The sequence below is a fragment of the Eptatretus burgeri genome, chromosome 8 (genome assembly GCF_056783735.1).
Source record: "Eptatretus burgeri isolate ZD-2024b chromosome 8, Ebu_testis_v1, whole genome shotgun sequence".
NCBI classification, from domain to species: domain Eukaryota; kingdom Metazoa; phylum Chordata; class Myxini; order Myxiniformes; family Myxinidae; genus Eptatretus; species Eptatretus burgeri.
In genome coordinates this window covers 8881787-8901791 of record NC_140968.1, presented here as the reverse complement: position 1 = coordinate 8901791, position 20005 = coordinate 8881787, and the positions used below count along the sequence as shown (strand labels likewise).

The 20005-nt window shown below is 43.0% G+C and overlaps 2 protein-coding genes across 2 annotated transcripts in view; both read right to left on the bottom strand.

Moving 5' to 3' along the window:
- The window catches only part of LOC147021051 (uncharacterized), a 166040-nt gene that overhangs the window by 14776 nt on the left and 131259 nt on the right, over window positions 1–20005 (bottom strand). The gene's annotated exons all lie outside the window — the stretch shown is intronic.
- The window catches only part of LOC147021054 (uncharacterized), a 15203-nt gene continuing 1987 nt past the window's right edge, over window positions 6790–20005 (bottom strand). The window contains exons 2-3 of the mRNA XM_085893503.1: window positions 13321–13485; window positions 6790–8318 (exon numbers count right to left, since the gene is read on the bottom strand). Coding sequence (XP_085749629.1) covers window positions 7411–8318; window positions 13321–13485 — 1073 coding nt within the window. The 3' untranslated portion in view covers window positions 6790–7410. The remainder of the gene's footprint in view (window positions 8319–13320; window positions 13486–20005) is intronic.

Genomic DNA, 20005 nt, shown 5'->3' with positions numbered 1-20005 from the left:
AATTTCTTTTATTGCTTGTCATTTATGAGATTCCTTTTGGGCATCTTTTATACTCTTTATTGCACCTGCTACATTTCCCACAGCAGAAGCAGTTGAACCAATTAGGTCTTTATGTTTAAGAATGGTTGAACCGATACCCATTCGAGTATCAATTATCCCATCTCCTCTAAATTGATGTCCGACACCCCTTTGTCTCGTAGGTTTATAGTATCCTCTACCAAGATACATACCTTCACCCTTGTAGTATGGGGAAAGGAACATCCCATCCCCTGTAATTATTTTATATTTCATAACTCCTGTTTCCTCACAAGAACCATCGTATTTATTTATTGGAAAACTTCACGTAGGTGAATTCTGATGGATATAACTTCCCCATTAAAAGAAATCATACGATTATCTTGGTCGGTTATTCTAAAATTTACTCTGTGTATGGTTTTTCCTGACACAGGGAGACAAACCAAATTTTTGGGTTCCATATTGAATTTATAACCAATTGGGGTTGAGTATGCGCTGAATGAAAATATTATATTTGTTTTTATTCCATCATTATAAGCACCATCAATAAAATCACAGTGAATTAATACCTAATTTATTCCTGAGGATATTTGAATGACATTATCACTGTAAAACGTTCCATGAGTTTCAATCTTTTTTGAGGAGAAACCCAATAACTCTCTAAATGAATTATCAATTGTGAAATCAACCTTGTAGTTATTTTTAAGTTTAATCGTTGATTTTGAAGTATGTTTTTGAATGTCTATAACAATATTTTTTGGTTCATCACCCTGTTCTTTCATAAGACGAGCAATTTCGGAAGATATTTGAGAAATCTCATGTGCTCCGGGTGAGACTTGTCGTTTTGTATCCACTTCCCGGATTATAACTAAACTTGTCATTTTTCTCGGTTATATTAAATAAGGTATTATAAGTTTCCATGGACAATAAAGATGCCTCATATTCTTTTGTTGTGTCAAGTTGTAGTGGGTATGGGAATGAAGATGTGTGGTCGCTTGTTGTGAAATTGAAACTAAGGATTATGCTTCTCATCTTATTTAATATGAGATAAAAAATGTCTTTATATTGATATTTATTAATTATTCTCATGTTCATCAACTGGTCGAAAATGGCTGATGCTTCATTAAAACAATTGTTATTTCCAGCCTTCTTACTGCCTAACAACAATAACAGTCCATTAACGAATTGTGATGGGTCATTTGGAAGAAAACTAACACCTGAAACAAGGATACTTAAAGCCTGAATAATGTGTTTCTCCTTCTCATCCTACTTTTACCAGAAAGAATAACCCTATAATCAACAGAGTTCAGCAGATCAATATATACTTTATCATCATTATTTTTCATGTCCAATGGTTTATCAATATACTTTGATTCATCCCTCACAGTTGAACCTTGTCTTCCATCTTTTGTGAGAAGAAACATTAATCTCGGAGTTAGTTTGACAGGAGGTTGAGCAGAACTCAAAAACCTTAATTCATCATTAAATATCAATGCCTTTTCTTGAACAAGATGAAATATTGCTGGTTGTTCTGTTGGAATGAGTCCTGCTTTGGTTTTTGAATCCGCTGAATATTCATTGTTTTGAAGAGCATTCACAATATAATCAGGGGGTCGATTCATCTCTTCCAGTTGTTGAAATAATCCTTCATCATCATATTCTAATTCTCCAAAATGCTCGAATTCTTCCTCCGTCATTCAACTGAAATCTTTTGACATTTGGAGCTTTCTCGGAGTATATTTTATTGTGGGAACTGTGGAAACATCTATAATTTTTTCTTGGGAAGTTTTTAAAAGTGGTTTAAAAAAATTTCTCTTGTTTTCTTTCAAATGCTTCTTCACCCGTTAGTTTTTGTCTGCGTTTCTTCTTTATGTCTTCCTGTTGTTTTACAACTTTTGAAACCAACTCTTGATGGTCCCTAAATCTTCTTGCTCTTTCTTTCGCATCCATTTATTTCTTGAAAAATATCATTTAATATCTCATCTTGTTTCACAACAATATATTTATATTTTAAAGTCGTGTGTTTCATGTAATCCCCAAATTCCTTTTTACTACATAATGTAGAACAATTGTCTCTCCAAAAATTGTTTATATCTATTGAATTTAACCTGAATAAAATAAAAGAATTTGCATTGTTTCTGATGGAACGACGAGGAAGTTGAAAGTACGATTGACAAAGATAAATACAATTGCAAGAAGAATGTCTCCCTCTTGTGTGGAAGCTGTCCATTACCGTTTGGTTTCTCTCATTAACACAATCATCAAAGATAACGAGGTTCTTTTTAGATTTATCCAAATCTTGGGGAGATGGTATATCATCCGTATTATCACGAAGAATACAAGTTATCGGTTTTGATTTCTTTTTACATCTCTGTGTATCACAAAATAGTTGTATTATATCTTCAATGTTATAATCATTTAGGTTTTTTTGAAGTTTAAATAAACCGATTAGATCTTCTTTTTGAAGACCAGCATTAAAACCTTATGAGAGTAGTTGATACTCTGGTTGAAAACTCGACTTTGTGAAAATTATTAAATTATCATAATCTAAAAGTTGGGAGTGAGGAGCATCTTTAAAAGTGAGCAGGTTTTTCCACATCCACTTGAACCAACACAGAATATACATTGTTGATAGGCTTTTGACTCTGTGTTTAATCCCCGTCTTTCACGTGCAGGACAATCCTTAAATTTGTCATATGGAGAATCAGGGAATTCAAGAGGTTCAAAATCGAGTAAACTATTCATATTTACAAAGTAAAACTTTACTTAAACTGAAATTCATCTTCGATACTTTCAGAATCATCTATACTTTCATAACTATCGTTTGAATACAAACTCTCGGTATCATAACTATTGTTTGAATGCAAACTCTCGGTATCATAATCACTCTCATAATCTTCAAAATCTTCAGTTGAATATTGACTCATATTTAATTCGTATAAAAAAACATTACCAACGATATCTATATACTTTTTTCATTAACAGATTCAACTGCTCCATTTTTTATAACAAAGGTAATTTTAAAATTATCCCTAACTTCAATTGAACGGAATGTCATTTCACCTGATATATTAACATCCTTTATTTCATCAGGATTTATATCTTTAGGGTTATAACAGTGGTGGGAAGTGGATTCAATATTATAAAAAATCATCTTTTTAGATATACACATTCTAAAATCAAACCCTCTTAAAGCTTCTTCTTATATTGAATTACCAAAAGAAATAAAACTAAAGAAGGCAGTTGTTAATATTAAGAACAATGATAATAAATGTTTTCTCTGGTCTGTTCTTTCTCACTTACATCCACCAAAATGTAATTCAGAAAGAGTAAAACAATATATGAAATATGAGAATACCTTGGACATTTAAGATTTTAAATTCCCAATGCCACGAACAGATATTCCTAAATTTGAGAAAAAGAATAATCTTTCTCTTAATGTATATGGATTAACGGATACAAAGTTCAAATATTAAAAATTTCAAACAACTATAAAAATGAAGAAACACACATTGATCTTTTATATTTTAGTGTTGGAAAGAATTCACATTATACATACATCAATAATTTATCAAGATTAATCTCTTCTCAGGTATTCAGAACAGCAAACAAAATATATCCTTGTAAGCGATGTCTAAATTCATTTCATACAAAAGAACAACATTCAAAATATTGTAGTAATCATAAATCAGCTGTAATTACAATGCGTAAACCTGGTAAAAAGATTTATTTTGAAGATTATAATAAATTTATCATGCACCCATTTGTGATATACGCTGATTTTGAATGTATCCTAAAAAAGATGAATACTGCTTCTCCTTATCCAAAAGAATCATAAACAAATAAATATCAAAAACATATTCCTTGTGGTTTCTGTTATTATATCAAATCATCTGTTGGACAAAAGTTTAATAAACTTGAACATTATAGTGGAAAAAAAGCTTCACAAGAGTTTGTAAAAGGATTAGAAAAGGATTGTATAAGACGAACTAAATTAATGAAAGAAACAAATGAATCGATGAAATTAACCAAAGAAGAAAAATTTGAATTTAGAAAGAACAATATCTGTCATATTTGTGAGGAGGAAATTGAGGAGTCCAAAGTTAGGGATCATTGTCATCTTACTGGTAAATATTGAGGTCCCGCTCATTCCTGTTGTAATCTTAATTGTAAATTACCTTCTTTTATTCCAGTCTTTCTTCACAACAGCGCCAACTATGATACACATCTATTTATAAATGAACTTTCAAAAACACCAGGGAATATGTCTGCCATAACAAACACAAGTCAAAAGTACATTTCATTTACAAAAATGATATTCACAAAACCTTTAACTCGTATTAGGTTTCTCGATTCTTACAAGTTTATGGGAACACCACTAGCATCAAATCAAATCTGAGCTCCATGGGCTCTTTTCCAAATCTTAATTCATTCTTTCCAAAAGAGGAAATTCAGATTAAAGAGAGAATTCAAAGTAAAGAGGAAATTCTAATTAATGAGGAAATTAATGAAGAAATTCTAATTATAAAGAAAATTCGAACAATGAATGAAATTCTAACTAAAGAGGAAATTCTGATTATCGATGAAATTCTGGTAAAAGAGGGAATTCCAACGAGAGAGGAAATTCAAACAAGGAATGAAATTCAAAGTAAAGAGAAAATTCTTGCAAGTCAGGGAATTTATCCTTATGATTATATGGATTCATTTATGAGATTTAAAGAAACACAACTTCCTTCAAAAGAAAGTTTCTATAATAACCTTTATGAAGAAGAGATAAGTGATAAGGAATATAAACACGCACAAGAAATTTGGAAAATATTTAAGAGAAAGAACCTTGGAGAATGTCAAGATTTGTATCTAAAAACATGTTTTATTGTAAGCTGATGTGTTTGAAGCTTTTAGATCACTGTCATAATAAAAGTTGTTATGGATTCGATCCTGCCCACTATTTCACAGCTCCTGGTTTAGCTTGGAGTGCAATGTTGAAAATGACAAAACAAGATATAGATTTAATCAGTGATGTAGATATGCTTTTGATGATTGAGAAGTCAAAGAGAGGTGGAATATCACAAGTATGTTCAAAAAGATATGCTAAAGCAAATAATAAATATCTTCCAAATTATGAGAGTGAAAAAGATAGTAATTATTTGATGTATTTTGATGCTAATTATAATTTGTATGGATGGGCAATGTCTCAATCTCTGCCTTATGGTAAATTCGAGTGGGTGGAAGAAAAGGATTATGAAAAGGCTTTGATGAATATTGTTATTTCTTCTCAAGAGGAATTGAATGAGGAAGAAGAAGGTCATTATTTTGAAGTTGATTTGAGGTACCCGAGTGATCTTCATAATAAGCATAAAGACCTTCCTTTTGCATGTGAGAAAGAAACCCCAAAGAAAGAATGGTTAAGTGATTATCATAAAAGTTTTAATATTAAAGGTAAATCAACAGAAAAGTTATGAACAACATTCTATGATAAAGAGGGATATGTTTTGCATCAGAGGAACTTGAGACAATATTTATCTGCTGGGTTGAGAGTAGCTGAAATTCATCGAGTTTTAAAATTTAAACAAAGTCCTTGGATGGAAAAGTATATTAAATTCAATACAGATACGAGAGCAAATACAAAAGTAAAATTTGAAGGGGACTTTTATAAATTTATGAATAATGCTGTATTTGGAAAGACTATGGAGAATGTTAGAAACAGGCAAAATATTAGATTCGCAACATATTGGAAAGAAGCTTCTGGATTGATAAATAAACCAAGTTTTGAGAGAGATGAGGTTTTTTCAGAGAACTTTTCTGCTATTCATATGAATAAGGAAAGTAATGTAATGGATAAACCAATTTATGTTGGAACAGCAGTTCTTGATTTATCAAAGATATTGATGTATGATTATTTGTATAATGACTTAAAGAAAGAGTATGGTGAAAATGTTTCATTGTTGTATATGGACACTGATAGTTTTATTCTCGATATAAAAACTGATGATGTTTATAAAGATATGAAGAAAAATATTGGAGTATATGATACAAGTAATTTTAGTAAGAAGAGCGAGTTATTTTCAAAAAAGAATGAAAAGGTTATTGGTAAGTTTAAGGATGAGTTGGGTGGAAAAGTAATGAGCAAGTTTATTGGATTGAGAGCAAAGGCATCTGCTTATAAGTATGGTGATCAGATTGATAAAAGGTTAAAGGGAATAAAGAAATATGTAATAAAGAAATCAATAACTTTTAGAAATTATTATAATTGTTTGATGAATAAGAAAGAAGAATATCAGAAAATGAATACAATAAGAAGTTGTAAACATAAGATATATTGTGAAGAAGTAAATAAAAAGGCATGAGGAGCCTTTGATGATAAGATATTTATTTTAGATAATGGAATTGATTGTGTTCCATATGGATATTGTATGATAGAGTGAATATTTAATCATAGAGTATATAGAATAGATTGTGTTCCATATGGATATTGTTTGATAGAGTGAATCGAATAGATTGTGTTCCATATGGACACAAGTTTTAACGATGGGAAGATGGGTTAGGGTTTTTGAGGGCTTCCGCCGCGTTTTTCACAATATATTGTTGCGAATTCGCGCCCGCCAGCGTGCGAGCGGCCACGTAACTCGAATCGCGGCACGTCGCCCACCGGACGGACAATTCTGTCGTGACCCTCTCAGACTAACGCCGGGAACTAGTTACGGGTGGGCCTTTCGGCCTCACCACGATCGTGCCAATCGCCCCCCCCCGCGTGGGATACGGTTGTTCGCCAAATTCGACCTACCTAAGTACCCACACGGAGGGTAGACCGGGCGATCGCACCTCGCCGCAGGTCGACTTCGGACACGGGCCACTTTAAGCGACCCGTTCCGTACTATCGGGATAACCGAGCGGTGTTATCGTCAACCTCGACGGTTCCGATTAATTATCGGGCATATTTAGCCCACCACCAACCCTTTACGTGAAGTAAGATGGAGATTCAATTAAAGAAAAGACGAATCGAAACGGGAAAAACAGTTCAACATAAGGCACATTTATTCCACGGCAAACAGAAAGCACACATATACAATTACAACAATTATGCACCAAAAGCAAATGTAACAAAAGGAACACAACAATGCAGATCTACTACCGACTACGCGAGCACATGGCAACACTAACACAGTTTTACTTTACAGACGGCGCCGAAAACACATATACTTCAAAAGCAAAAGAAAAGGGCCACCCTCAAATACAAGGGGGCAGACGGGGCCTGGGGCGCGAGACCGCGTGGAGCCTACCCGTCTTGTGATGAGCCGCAAATGTCGCGGCGGTGCCCCGACTCCGCGCTCCTCCGCGGGTTTCGTTCGCACTGCTTGGAATGGGGTGGGAACGGGGCCCCCTTTTCGCACTATCTCAGTGCGGGGGGAAACAGGGGAGGGTTGTTGATGCTCTGGGGAAAGAGGATAGCTGGCTTGCTTGGGTCCCGCGACGAGCGACTCCACTGCGACCTCGACCGCGTTCCCGGCTTCCCCTCTCTGCAGCTCCCCGACAGACTCCGAACCCCGACAGACCGACTCTCCTCCAGACCCGTCTTGACTGCTGCTGCCACACTTCGCCGCCACCACACCTCTCCAACTCGCCCGAGCCCAAAACAGAAACTGACTGAATTCGCCCCGCGCTCGGCGCTTTATAGTAAGGCAGGAGAATCCATATGCAAATTTCCGGATCAGGATGAGCTCGGGGGCGGAGCCACGCTCGCCCATTGGACGGAGGAAAAGTGGGCGTGAACCTCCCCTGATCCTCGAATTTGCATATATCGATTTGACTCCGACGCGCCTGGACGCGGGGCCAAATCGTCCCACGCTTGCTGATAGGACGGAACAGAAGTGGGCGTGTATCATTCCTGATCCGACCTTTCCTCGGAAAGGCCGCTTTTTGCACCCGCGGCTCAGCGCGCGTCCCGCACGAGGCCAGGACAGCCTGACGCTCGGTGCCCACAAGCGGTGCGGGAATGGCGGTAGAAGGAGGAGAGGTGAAGGTGGTGGAGGGTCTAAAGTGGCGGTCCCTGGCCACGTTGACGCTTGGAATGGCGGTGATGCGATGGTTGCGAGAGCGAGTTGCGAAGGTAAAGGTCATGGCTGTTGGCGTTGTTGTTGTTGTGAAGCGGCGTTGCGGTTGGTGGTTGTTGTGTGATGGCGGTTGAGATGTGGTTGGTTCAAAATAAAGATAGAACAGAAAAACGGCTATCTTAAAGGGTCGCAGCCCAAATGAATCACATTTATTCCCTCTAAACAACGGGTTTGGGCTCACTACACCATGTACTTACAGAGATACCTCACCTACGGGACCTGAATTGTGGTTTGCGAATTTCCTCAACCACAACAATATAAATGGTCGAACCAAGTATTAATCAAACTAAAGAGTGGAGAAAATATCAGTCTTGGTATATAAATGGAAAACATAATGAATGTGAAAAATATCAAATAAGTCTTATTGAAAAAATAACTAAAACAAAGGTAAATAAAATAAACAAGCGAATCAAGTTAAAAACCAATAAGTTAGAGGATGTAAAGAAAATAATAAATATCCTTGAATGGACTGAAAAATTTGATGGTTATCAAGTGAACAATGGAAAAATAATTTACTACAATCTCAAAATGATATGCAACTCAGGAAGTGGTCAGATGAGATCATTAAGATAAGTATATCATTTCATAATGACACAAAAGGGGTATCTTGAAAAATATAAATATTCAAATGTTTTATTTTTAAATATTTTAGATGGGGATTATTGTGCAAAGAAAATTAAACTATTGAAGGAATTTGAGAATGAACAAATCTTTATAGGTTCAATGAGTGAGCAAAACAATATGCATTGGTTATTTGAAAAAGAGTGTCCCTGGGCTTACATGTTTCAGACATTTCTTTCAAATCACCTTTAACAAATCACATTACTACTTGAACAAATCTTTATCTTGTCGCATTGGTTATTTGAATAGAGTGCCCCTAGGTTAAAAGGGGAGACAAATAAATATACCTTGGGATAAAAAGGGGGTTTATTTTTTGGGGAAAAAAATATGAATCGCTGAAAATCCCCCATTCACTTACATGGGGAAAAGTGAGCCAGAATCAGTATATTCACCCTACTCCCACTACTCGTTATTCCACGAGGTAAGGTGGCACTTTCAAGATAGGGAGAGCACGCAACGAACAGGAAACATTTCACCAGCACATTTATTGCACACATAGATGAGCAAGGGCAGTCATGCAATGTACAGGCAAATGGAAAATAAATAGAAAGCAAAAGTGATACTTCCAAATAAAGCAATGTACAAGTACAGTCACTTACGCAGGTTTACTTATAGGACTGGCACCACACCATGCATGCAATAACCCAAAAGAAAAGAAATGACCTCCGTTTCGTGGCCGGTGAGTCCCTCTCCCACGACCGTCAGCGTGATCGCGCCTGGTTCCAATCTCCCTCGCGGCCGGCGAACCCTCTCCGGCACTCCTGGTCTGGACGCGTAGGTTCGCGCCCCACAGCCGGCTCTGCCGAGTCTCACGTCCGCACCTCCTTCGACAGGCCGCTCGCCGAGCCACGAGCGCAGGACCGAGAGAAGGACCAAGGGAGAGATTCCGTTCGGTCACTTTCGCGACCCACGACCAAGGACGACCTCACGACGAATTCACGACCACTCTTTTTCATCCGAACCCGGAACCTTGAACCTCCAACTCTTTGAACCTTTGTCTCTCCACTTCCTCGAACTCGAACCCTTTTACTACGCGTCTCTCTGCCTTTAATAGCGTGGGGCTCTGCCCTTCGCTCTGCCCCGTTTTCGGCCCCACCTCCCTTCGAGCTTCTGCTTGAAGCCTCTCGAAGGGGGGCGTGCCCTCTCGCTCTCCCTCCACCCTGCGGGGGCCGGGGGAGTCAGTTTTGGCTCAGGGCCAGGGAATTATTCCCCCAAAATCAGACCCCTCCCTTACATGACCTCTGACCTGCATTGCCCTTCCTCCACTCTAAAGCGCGGGAAAGAACAGGCAGGAAAAATCAGGTGGGAGAATCAGGCGGGAAAAGTCCGCGCAGGCTCCGCAAGAGCTTTTGTTCTGTCAATCCTGCGTGCGTTCTTGGACGGTTTCCACTGCGGAAATCGTCGCCGCGTGGTCCGTGGAGGACGGCGTTCGTAAGCGCGGGTAGTGGCGAAGATGGTGGTGGTTGTTGTGCGAGGGTTTGAGTGTGGTTGGTTCGTGGTTGTAGTTGGTGGCGATGGTTGGCGTTGTGGTTAAGGTGGTTGTTGTGTGGTTTATCTAAAATAACGATAGATAAAGAAAAACGGCTATCTCAAAGAGTCGCAGCCCGATGAACACGAAGAAATTCCCTCTGAACAACGGTGGAGATCTAACTGAACAAAAACTTACCGGCAGAACTGTGCTGGGAACCTTTATGGTGTATTGCAAATTTCCACAGCCGAAACAATATATTGTTCCAGCCACAGGTACCGAGTGCATAATGAGGGAGTTAATCCTCATTTCCCCTCAGGAGAACCAGATCTCAGGCCACCGCTCACAATTCACTTTGTGGTGTGGTGTATTGCTTTACAACCACGAATGGCAATCAGATAACCACAAGTTCAAGTGTCCACCGTCTAATTTTTCATTTAACTTGACGTCATGTGGCCTGCCAGGGGAACGTGACCTCAGCGAAGCAACAATCCTATCCTGATTCGATCTTAAGTAATGCGGCCGAGCATTCACCGCTGTTGCACGCTGACTGACAAGTTCATTAGTTTGGAAATTATAATCACCCAGTCTATCAAGGTTCAGCCAATACTGGATCAATGGAAGGAAATGACAATCATGGACAGGTTGAAATGTCAACAAGGAATTTATTATTTAGAAAAATAAATAAACTGAAGGACTTTTTATTTCCTTGTCAATGAAATGGATGAATTCAAATCAAATGCTCAATCAACAAAATAAAAAACCAATCTCACCCGCAGGGTGACCCATATCTTGCCAAAAGGTGACCACGTGTGACTTCTTTAAGGTCACACTGAGGTGAACAAGAGCTGCTAACCACGACAAGCGACTCCTTGAGGAATATCTGCCTTCGAGAGATTCTGATGAGAATGGTTCTCCAGAGTAACGATGAAAAATATGCGTTTGCCTCATAACGTCACCAAATGACGTCATAATGTCTCAAGCTTGACATATCTAGAAAGCACTCATCGAGGTGTTCAATTTGAGGTACTACACGATATGGTTCCTAAAACTTGAAAATTTGACCTTGGGGTCAAATATGTTTGACCTCAGGCGCGAACCATGAAGGTCAAGGCCAATCGCCACCAAAAATTAATCAGCTGAGCGCCAGACCATGAACTATATTCCCATGAAGTTTGAAGACGATCCGATCAAAATTACTCAAAAAAATAAGGGTTTCGTCGACTCCCCTGATTTGCGACAACGTGACCTTGACCTTTGACCTTCAAAATTTTGTGCACAGAAAGGGACCTCTATAGGCCTCTGATATGCGAAGTTACAAAAATTTCCAATGATAACTGTGCTCTGCAGAATTTTTCATACGTGATTACAAACAAACAAACAAACAAACAAACAAAAACAAAAAAAACATACAAGCTGACTAACATATTGTGACGTCCACGGGACTTAAACAGTCCCGCTAACGTAGAATGAGCCGAAACGATGGAGGCGGTTTATTTATTTATAACCCAAACATGGCGGTTCTAATCGCTCTACCGCAAACGGGACGAGGAAGGTGGCACGAGTCGCTTTTCACTGAGTTGATGATGTTTAATCGTTTTTACTATTAACCAGAAATAACAAGACTCGGCAAGAAAAGGGATCCGGGGAGATTCGACGGGATGGTGTGGGATCGGGCGTGGGGAAAAACACAGACAATTCCAATGAATATACAGATCTCAAACCCTCTAAGGCGCCAAGCACACACACACACACACACACACACACACACACACACACACACACACACACACACACAAACAGACACACACACACAGACACACACACACACAGACACACACACACAGACACACACACACACACACACACACACACAACGTAGCTATTTCTGGTGGTCAGGCTGGACCATGGTGTGGACGCAACTGTCCCTGGATCGGCGTCGGACGAGCTGGCCTTGCTCTCGTCAGGGGGGCAGGAGAAACCGTGGTGCTGTCGACCTCCTGATCTTGGCCCAAGTCCGCTCACAGCCGCCAGGGAACCAGTTCTGGCGCCAAGTTGCGAGCAGGAGAGGGAGGCAGGTCCGCCCGCCGTTCGACCCCGTACTCCGAGCCAGCAGAACCCCAGAGCCAACCAAGGTGAGGAACGAGGCTCAGCAAGGCTCCAAGACACGATGAAGAACACGATCGAATCAGCACAACAACAAGGACGCTCTCAGCGCAACAGCCTCCACACCAAAAAAACACGATCGTTTTTGTCCCGATCTTCTTCCTCTTCCTTTTTTGACCCCGAACAGAACCTTTTTATCCTCCTGTCCTCGTCACTTCCAATTGAGCCGTTTATTGGCCCACCGCCGTCGCTTTCTGCCAATCGTGATCACGGGGCGGAGCCATCCGCTGCACTGTCCTGTGACGTCACGGCCAGTCTCCAGAGAATACCAAAAGGGGTTTACGCAGACACACTTACCCTATCCCGTGTCCCTAATTACGTGACAATTATCATTTCCCCCCTTGAAGAAATGAACATTTACTAGACAACTTATCACCACTGAATTGCTACTTATTACATCGAGATCCTGGTAAACTCGAACAGCATGGCATACCTAATTAAACATCCTAATTACCCTTTGAATGCATACCCCCCCCCTCAAACGTAACAATATCTTGCAAAAACTTAGTTTTGGCAAGATAATAATTTCAAACAAACACGGAATTCAACAAGTATTCAAAGTAAAATGTACAAAGAGCAGATGCCGATCACGATGCCTTACTTAACAATGAAACACGAGACATTGGTCCCCATCAGACCAATCAGGGGGGAAAAGAAATCTGGTCTCGACTTACCAAGGCAGAAGTCGTTGTGTGTCTCCGAAAATAACCCAAAATGTGTGAGTGTCGCTTGGTCTACCTCTCCAAATGAGCTCTCCACAGCTTGGCTCGTTTCCGCTGCCAGCTCCTTGCCTCGCCATGCACCCACCCACAAACAGGCTTGAACACGAATCGACGTCACGTGGTCACCCCCACGAAACAAGAATCAAGAAACAGGTACCAAGCAGAACCAGCAGCAACAGTCCAACTGTCACCAACTACCATTTCTGCTGTCCACAACCATCAGCAGGATCTCGCACCAACAGCCAACAAGGCAGTCCTGCTGTGCTTTTATGGGTGACCAGTGTGGGCGGAGCCTCAAGCACCACTTCAGCCAAATGCAGCTTGCCTGTTGGCACATCGCTGCACGTGACCTCCAACCGTCCATTCTCACTGTCATTCTCTCCTGGCCAAACAAGATGCAACTCCCAATGAACACAAGCCTGGCTAACGATGCCATGTTCGGGGTGCTGGACGAACACCAGAAAGCACCATCCGCCGGAACATCGAGCAGAAACACGAAGCGCCCACAACGTCAACGGCAATTATCACCTCTTTGTTCAGCTGGACACAAAGAAGAGTCAGCATCTATGGAGCTGCTGAACAGGGTGTCGATCGCCGATGGAAAAAGGTGGGACTTGAGGTGTATGATCTAAGACCACAGCCATGTTTGACCGTCAGAATGAACTGTCCAGGAAAATGTTGCGGTGTGATGACTGAAATGGCCTGCAAGTCCAATGTGAAAATGATAACCAAAATAAAATGTGTAAATACATCGTGTATTTCCAAGCCAATGTGTCTTGATGGAAAGGGAATCGACAAGTATCCGTTGGGCAAAGGGTTATCTTATTGCGTGCACGAATGGTGAATACTGCTCACGCGGAACTGAAAACTGATGTACAATCATACGTCATGAACGTGTTGCAAAGAGGAAGGAAGAGGTCATCACAAAAGAAAGAAAGGGAACCTGTTCTCTACCCTCCTCCAACACATAAAAGAGTTTGATTCCCACCACACAAGGGGATGGGTTTATTCTCAACATGCATTTCTGGAAATAACTGCCTGAGGTCAGGTCAGGTCAGTATGGGAGCATGCGCAGAAAAGCGCGTCGCTGCGTCCACTTTCCGCCGGTACTCCAGGGGCCTCCGTCTGGCCATCCCCCAGGCAGATGCCTGGCCCATCCCCATCTCCTTGAGATGACGATCAACCCGCTGCAACCACGAGGCACGTGGTCGGCTCATTGGCCTCCTCCACTCACGAGACTCCCTCGCTGAGATAATCTGGTGAGCAGGATCAGCATCAGGAAAATGAGCCACATGTCCATACAGCCGCAGCTGACGCTCACGGACTATGCAGGTAACCAATTGCATTTGAGTCTCGCTCAGCAACCGCTTGTTGGACACAAAGTCCGACCAGCGATAGCCAAGGATTCGACGAAGAGACCTGGCACCAAAGTAATTAAGTCTCCGTCTCAGATCCATGGTCAGAGTCCAAGTCTCACATCCATGGAGCAAGACTGGAAGCAACAAGGACCTGAAGACGCAGACTTCCGTCCTCCCACACAGATAGTGGCATCGCCACACCCCATGATCCAGTGAATGCATGACTCTCCAGGCCCGATCCAGACGTCTGCTTACCTCTGGCTCACAGCCAGCAGAGACATGAATATCACTGCCAAGGTAAGTGAATCTCTCCACGACCTCAACATCCTCACCACAAACAGGACAGCAGCATCCAAGATGTCACTGAAAGCCTGGATCTTAGTTTTGACCAGGAAACGAAAATCCCAGCAGCTCCGACTCCTCATTCAGCACCTCGAGGGCCTCCAAAAGGATCTCCAGAGTCTCCGCAAAGATGACTGCAACATTTGCAAAATCAAGGTCAGAGATCTTGACATTCCCAAATGATGCACTGCAGCTTGATTTCTCAGACATCCTCCCCAGAATCCAGTCCATACAATTGCTGAAAAGTGTGGGGGCCAGGACACACCCCTGATGAACTCAAGCAACAACTGGTGCTGAGAGTGCTGTGAGTTGTGGTCGTACCAGCTCTGACTTATTTCCAGAGTGTAGTTCAGACATCAGATAGATCAGATTGGTGTCACCCCACGAAGACCAAGAATCCTCCACAGGGAATCCCGATTCACTGAATCAAACGATTTACAGAGATCAACATAGGGTGTAAGCAGCCCCAACCGAAACTCTCGACTGCGTTCGGTGAGGACTCGAAGAGCAAGGATACGGTCAATCGTTGATCTCATTGGTGGAAAGCCTGACTGCTCTGGTTCCTGGTGCTCAAGCAGATGGTGGCGAACCCTATCGAGAATTATCCGAGCAAAGTCCGTGCCCGGCAATGAGAGCAGTGTCACCCCTCAGTAGTTGTTACAGTCTTGGTGATTACTCATCCCTTTGGAAGAGGGGCCTTGTCCCTCTCTGGAGTCAGTTTGGATGATGCCTGTGTCCAGGCAGAGCACAGAACTGCATGCAACGACACGAGTGTGGCATTTCCACCAGCCTTGAGAAGTTCAGCATGGATGCCACAGATCCCTGGAGCTTTACCCCATTTCAACTGGTTCACCGCACCCTGTGTTTCCACAAATGAATGTGGACCACAGTTGATTGGAGGGTCAGCAATAGGGATTGTAACAAGCCTGGTGTTGGCTTAGTGGTTAGGGTGGCAGTTTGGGATCCCAGGATCCTGAGTTCAAGCCTCGTTGGCCACTGAATTAATTCTCCAGGGGGGTTGACTCAGCCTGTCACCTGTCCGAGGTCGGCAAAATGAGTACCAGTGTGGAGTGGTGGAGGGACTGCATCAGCGACACAGTCTCGCTTCCAAGAAATGATTGCTACCCCGGCAGCCAAGCTGCCATGCGCAAGAAGAAGGGATTGTAACACCCCTGACGTGCAACGCGACAGCTGGTGGATCAACCTGGTACAACCGCTCAAAGTAACCGGTCCAGCGGGCCTTCACTTCGGACTCCTCTGTCAAGAGCCAACCACCCTCCGCTCTCACTGCAGTACACCAATGGATGGGCTTAGATGAACACAATGCACGAATTCCCCTGGAAGCAGCACGATAATCATTTGACCACAGGTGATGCTCTCTCCCCTCTCAGATAACTTGCACATTGACCTCCTTGTCCACCCTTAGCGCACATTCAGTTTTACGCTTCAGCTCCCTGAACAGCTCAGCTCTGCCATTCAGCCTGGTCTTGCGACTCTGTTCAATGGTATCCAGTGTCCCTCGAGAGAAAAAAATTAGTCTTCGCCCCGTGGTGACTTCCAAGACATCCACCGGCGACATGAAGGACGGTGGTCTTGAAGGCATTCCACAACTCTTCAGGATCTCCCAAAGCACCCAGATCCCCCAAATCTCCACTCAGTCCTTTCGCAAACTCCTCAGCTGCCCTCTCATCCTTGAGCTTGCCAATATTCAGCCTCGGCTGGGATGGCACCATTCTCCTGGATTTAAGGTGCAACTTTCGAGTTGCAACAAGCCGGTGGTCAGTATTGAGCAACTAAGCACTCCGGTAGACCCTGCAGTTCAGGATCATCCTCCAGCACATGGTTAATCTCCTTTCCCACACCACCAGTTGTAACACCAAGTCCAGCGATGAGCTTGTGGGCCCTGAAACCATGAACCAGCCACCCGAAGTCCATAACTTCTTGCAAAGTCAAGGAATGATGTGCTCTTCTGGTTCACAGTTCCAGACCCAAGGGAACCTCATAAACTTCACAACAGAACAACACACGTCTCCTAACCATCCCTATCAGTTCCAGTCGATGAAATGAAATCCCTCAAGATGAGAAGTGTCTCACCTGGGGCACTGATCAACCAGACTCGAGCGTGGCACAGAATGCATCCTTCATAGTGAGATCACTCGCCTCAGTCGGAGCACATGAAGACACCAGGGAAATGACACCCAAGGAGTGAGAAATCCTTAGTCTCATAATGAGCTCTTTGACCGGTGGTACCTCAATTATCATTGGGGTCAGCTTATTGGACGCAGCTTCAGAAACTCCTTGGGCATGGTAACCATCAAAGCGACCGGACCAATAGTAGGTGCAACCACCCGCCATGATCTCGCCACAATCCGGTCTCCGAAACTCATAGAGTGCTGCAATACCAATGTCCAAACGCTTGAGCTCAGATGATAACAGAGACGTGGGATCATCCTCTCTTTGGGAGAGGACAGTGATGGATATTTTCAGCTCCAGGCAGACGGTTGCTGAGCTGGCGACAGCTTCAGCACCTTCCAGATCCTCACAGCACCTCAGCGCCGAAACAGCTTCTCACAGCGCCTCAACGTCTAAGAGCTCCTTACAGCTGTCCGTTGGTTGCGACTTCTGGTGGCTCCTGATGGTGGGTGACGCTTTGTCCGTTAATGCTGGTTCTGCTCAAGACCTGCTCTTGGCGTACCTGATTCTTGGCATCCATGGTTCCTTGGGGTGACGACGATCTGTGTGAAAACCTGTTTGCGGGCGGGTGCATGGCAAGGCAGGGCGCTGGCAACGTACGAAGGCATGCTCACACATTTCTGAACATTTTGTTTGATGCAAGACAACTCCTCCCTTGGTAAGCGAGGCAGGATTTCTTTCCCCACTGAATGATCTGCAGGGTACTCTTGTGTCGTGGTTAATCGTTAAGTAAGGCACAGTGACAAGCATCTGCTCTTTGTCTGTTTTTCCATTAATGCCTGTTTAAGTCTTTATTTGCTCGAGATTATTTTGATCGATTTGAATTTACTTATTTTCCCCACAAAGAAATAAAAAGTTATTCAGTTTATTTATTTATTTTCCTTGTTCATAAATTCCTTGTTGTTGACATTCCAACTTGTCCGTGCTTGTCCTTTCCTTCCATTGATCCAGCATTGTCTGAACCGAGATCGACTGGGAGGTAATTACCAAACAAATTAACCTGTCATAGTCTGCATGCACCAGCAGTAAATGCTGGGTCGCCCGAATTAAGATCTAATCAAGATAAGATTGGTGCTTTGCTGAGGGCGTACTCCCCGTTCAGGAAGCCACGTGGCCTCTAGTTAAACAGCAAATTAGACGGTAGACACTGGAACTCATTGTTAACTGGTTGGTGTATGTGGTTGTATTGTTGTGGGCTGGTTTCGGTGGCGATAAACGACCACCAGGTGGAGCAGTGGAGTAGTCTCCCACCGAACACCCGGAATTTAGGTTGTGACTCTCGGATAAGTCCAAAAGGTCACAGGTCCCTTTGCGGACCGTGGTCGCCAATATTTTGACGGCGTGGGGAAGGGTTAATTGCATAATTTCAAAATACCGAAGTACCCACGTCGTCCAACTACCGGGGAAAACCACACCCTCAACCGGCTTTGTCCGAACAGAGTCGCTATCACCGACTCGGATCCGGCGTAACCGAGCGGAAGCTACCAAAGCTATGCCAGACCAAATAAACAATTTAGCGGCCTGAACAGCCTTACTAATTATCAACAAGCACCATGCTCGGCCAATGGGAGAAAGCACAGAAAACGAGTACATTTAACAGGGGTTTATTTATAACAATAATCGGGGAGGGGAAACGTAGAGCAGAGTTATCACGAATAAAAAATGTAATGTACAATCAACAAGGCACTTAACGATTCAACTTAGACGGGGCCCACGGACACGAACACACACACACACACACACACACACACACACACACACACACACACACACACACACACACACACACACACACACACACACGCACACCCAAAAGAAACTGGACCCCATGGTTCTTTATTCGGTAGAGCCGGGCCGGGGTACCTTCCCGCCTCGTGCGGTCACACCGACTCCGAACCACCATGGTGGGACTCGAACCCATGACCCGAAGTCCACGGCCCACGTCCCTGGCAACTCGGCAGCCACCACCACGAGAATCCACCGCAAAGGGCCGCAGATGATGACTGAGACCAAGCCACCACGACCAAAGATGCTTAGCAGTCGCCACGATCACTCCTCTTCGGTCACCGCCACCACGGTGAGCCACCGCAAACTACAGACTGCCGAAACCACGACCGCAGACCAAGCAATCGCCACAATCACTCCTCTTCTCTCTTGAGGTGGGAGCGGTTTCTTTCCTCGCCACTCGCCTCCTGATTGGACGGTCCCATCATGCGATCCGCTGGCCATCCCTCATTGGACAGGCGCACGGTAGGCGGGGCAACTCTCACCTTTCTGGGGCGGAGTCGGATCTGAGATGATGGAGGCTCCGCCCACGCCTTCAGCCAAAAACACGTGTGCAATGGCGACCGGGTTGAGTTAGGGTGGTGTCGTTGCAATTGTTGTATGAAAACCTAACCAAAAATAACTCGTAGCGCACACACAAAATTCCCATTAGACAGAAGGAGGGATTCTAATGAAAAACACAAACTTATCGAAATAACTGAACTCTGGGGACTGCTGTCTGTCTGTGTGTAAATGGCTTCCAAATTCAAAACAGTACAACAACCCACCGTTCCACGAAGTTAATTGTGAGCGGTGGCCACAGGTCCGGCTCTTCCGAAGAGAAATTGGGATTAGCACACTCAAAATACACTCAGTACCCGTAGCTTTAACTATTTAACTATATATCTATATATCTATATATCTATATTTTGCATCTATCCACTGGTGTTTGCATTGACCAGTGAAGTATGATGCAAAACCACCTCTTGGTTTCCCAAATTTACATTTTGTGTAATCTTTGAGAAATTGTTTTTGGATCACCAGACATGTTCAAGAAAGGGTGTGTAAAAGTGTGTGTTCAAGAAAAGCAAATGTACACTTGTGTTGAAGAAAGTGTTCAAGATTTGTATTTTTCAATCTACCTCCACCACCGAAGGTGGACGGAGGTTGTGTTTTCACCCATGTTTGTCTGTCTGTCTGTCTTTGTCTGTGAGCAGAATATCTCAAAAAATTATGAATCGATTC